This window comes from Topomyia yanbarensis, chromosome 2 (assembly GCF_030247195.1).
Source record: "Topomyia yanbarensis strain Yona2022 chromosome 2, ASM3024719v1, whole genome shotgun sequence".
NCBI classification, from domain to species: Eukaryota; Metazoa; Arthropoda; class Insecta; order Diptera; family Culicidae; genus Topomyia; species Topomyia yanbarensis.
Window position 1 is genome coordinate 294,684,559 of NC_080671.1, and position 2,945 is coordinate 294,687,503.

Here is a 2,945-nt window from a genome sequence, read left to right on the forward strand (position 1 = left end):
ATGGCGACTTCCGGTTTAGCAAAATTCGCTATAACTCAATCAATATGGATATTTTCGGAATGGTCTTGAAGAGTAGGTGCCAGAAATTGATTTTTGACGCCATTTTGAAATCCAAGATGCGACTTCCGGTTTAGCGAAATTCGCTGTAACCCAATCAATATGGGTATTTTCGGAATGGTCTTGACGAGTAGGTGCCAGAAATAAATAAATCTGCACCTTCCCCGCAAGGTTTTCCATGAAAATTGATTTTTGGCGCCATTTTCAAATGCCAAATGGCGACTTCCGGCTTAGCGAGATTCTCTACAACTCAATCAACATGAGTATTTTCGGAATGGTTTTTACGAGTAGCAGACAAACGGTTGGCGTCATTTTAAAATTCTAGATGGCGACTTGCGGTTTACCGAAATTCCCGCATGAAAAATTTGGGCAATCATCTAAATCACCCTCAAATATAAGATCTAATCATAAACCAGCAAAATGCAAAATATTTTTATGTGTTCATTTAGGAAAGTGCGGTGAGAATGGAAGAGAGAGAAGAAAGAGACGTGTGTGGTGTGAGTTGGGGGTTTGAATTTATTCAAATTAAACATATTGCTTAAATTTAAGGAAATTTAACTGTTTAATTAAAACTATTTGTACTACAACTTCCAAAAATAACAATATCGATTGGTTCAGAGACATAACCGGAGTGAAGTAGAATACACTTTAGGCTGTTAATGCGAATGCTACAATTTTGACTATATTCTGATAGGTTATATTAAAACCAGCCATTTCGTTATTTCTAATGGAAATATCGAAATATCGGTACACGTACATCGAAACCTAAAATATTCCAACATATTTATCCTCATACGGTAACCGTGAAAAGAGCATTAAATGAGAAAGAATCAGTTCAACAGTAGAGAATCGTATATACTTGTACCGTTATTTCGCTATTTCCATTAGAAATACCGAAATAACTTATTTTAATAAAACCTTTCAGAAATTAGTAAAAATTACAGCATTCGTATTAACAACTTAAAATGAATGCTACTTCATTTCGGTAATGTCGTTAACATTACCTACTCATCTTTCTAATCTAAAACAGAACAATTGTTTGAAAACCTAATAATTGCATAACCTAAGACGATTTAAAGCTGTACTTTTGTGAAATCTTAACAGAAAACAAAACTACGTGTTAGTCCAACGAGATTTCTGTCCCGTTGTTGTTTTGAATCATTAAAATTTTGAACATTTTTCAAAGCGCTATGATTGCGATTACTGGGGGAAATGTTGGTTGAATGATATTTATTAAATTCTCCCAATAGGGATCTTTAATTTGGAAAAATTGTGCCAGTTTTTCATATGTATTGATAGCGGGTGTCCTTACGAGTACACTCATATCATTCTTAAACCTTAATTATTCTTTTATGATTTTTTAAATTTAAAAAAACCAAATTAAATTCAACCAGCAAACTGACATTTGTCCTCCTAAATGACGTATCTGCAAATATCTCGTTCGCCTCATTGTTAACCGGGACAGCACCCCACACAGCATGATCTGGTACTTTTTCAATCCGCTAGCAGCCTGCCATCCCAAGTTTCATCTGCAAACTATGGTAGATCTGATAAGGCAACCTATAGAGTCGGGCAAGTCGCATGGGCTTGGACGTGTTATTGTCCTAAAAGGAAACAAACTATTATTATTATTATTATTATGTTTATTAAGGCTTTAACCACTAAGGGTCATTCGCCTAGAAAAAAAAGGAGTCATTACATTGCATTTTACAAGGTCCTTGAGTTCTTTGATTGATATTGCACTCGGTGGCGATAATACGCTGGTAGGGCCGCGTGACAACCTCCCCAGCACCCGGTCCGGGTGTGGCGGAGGGCCCGCTGATTGATGGTGGTAGATGGGTTGGCAGATTGAAGTCGCAGGTGCCGCGGAAGAACCTCCCCAGCGCCCGGTCCGGGCTTGGCGGAGGGCCCGCTGAGCAATGTTGGTATATGTGTTGGCAAGCTGTGGTTGAAAGGGCCGCGGAAGAACCTCCCCATCACCCAGTCCGGGTGTGGCAGAGGGCCCGCTGAACGATGGTAGACAGCCTGGTATGCTGTGGTTGATAGAGGGCCACGGGAGAAGCTCCCCAGCACCCGGTCCGAGTGTGGCGGAGGGCCCGCTGAGCAGTATTGGTCCATGTGTTGGCAGGTTGTGGTTGAAAGGGCCGCGGAAGAACCTCTCCATCACCCAGTCTGGGTGTGGCAGAGGGCCCGCTGAAAGATGGTAGATGGCCTAGTTTGTTGTGGCTGATAGAGGGCCACGGGAGATCCTCCTCAGCGCCTGTTCGAAGTGAGGCGGACAGCCCGCTATGTGATGGTGGTAGGTAGGGTGTTTGAGGCCAGTATGCTCTCGGTCCACTTTAGATAGCTTCAAAAATATTGGCATCTTTCAAGAATGCGAGTAGTGTCTCTTCCTGTGCTGAGTTGTTCGATAGTGTGTCCTGAATCGAGGAGGGCAGATTATGGAGTCGCAGCAGGTCTTCGAGTTCCCGGCAGTTAAGGAGTAGGTGCTCTACCGTGATTCTTGTATTGCAGGTCGGGCACATTGGGGGATCGACGCGGGTGATGGTGTGGGTGTGGGTGATCTTCGTGTGTCCTACTCGTAGGTGCGACAGTGCTCTTTGTTCCTTCCGGTTTTCGCGGTCTGTCCACTTCGCGAGATCTTTTTTAACCTTCTGTGGGTAGCCTCGTAGATTCCTCCAGTGGGCGATAAAGTGCTCGGAGACTTTTGCCTTAAATTCCCTAATAACATCAGACGATGGGACCTTTTTGGAAAACCGAGCGCGTGAATGGCGGCCGAGAGCGGCCAAACGGTCAGCCTCTTCGTTACCGCGAATTCCACTGTGGCCGGGAACCCAGCATATGGTAGTAAACGGGTCGCAGGATTGCTCTATGGCTTGAACGTAGGT

General features: G+C 43.4%; 1 protein-coding gene across 1 annotated transcript; it reads right to left on the reverse strand.

Annotated features, from left to right (window-relative positions):
• Window positions 1–1,478: 1,478 nt before the first annotated feature.
• Window positions 1,479–2,304, reverse strand: LOC131678658 (uncharacterized). Its single transcript, XM_058958909.1, has 2 exons — window positions 1,757–2,304; window positions 1,479–1,661 (listed from the first exon to the last, which is right to left on the reverse strand). Exons 1-2 carry the CDS (start codon window positions 2,219–2,221, stop codon window positions 1,560–1,562), a joined length of 567 nt encoding a protein of 188 aa, XP_058814892.1. The 5' UTR covers window positions 2,222–2,304; the 3' UTR covers window positions 1,479–1,559.
• Window positions 2,305–2,945: the final 641 nt, after the last annotated feature.

What these genes read in the sequence shown, in the direction of transcription:
- LOC131678658 (XM_058958909.1), bottom strand. Translation starts at nt 2,221, where the DNA reads ATGGAGAGGTTCTTCCGCGGCCCTTTCAACCACAACCTGCCAACACAT. An exon ending in AGGACCTTGTAAAATGCAAT is followed by an intron (nt 1,662 to 1,756) that starts GTAATGACTCCT and finishes GTTTCCTTTTAG; the next exon opens with GACAATAACACGTCCAAGCC.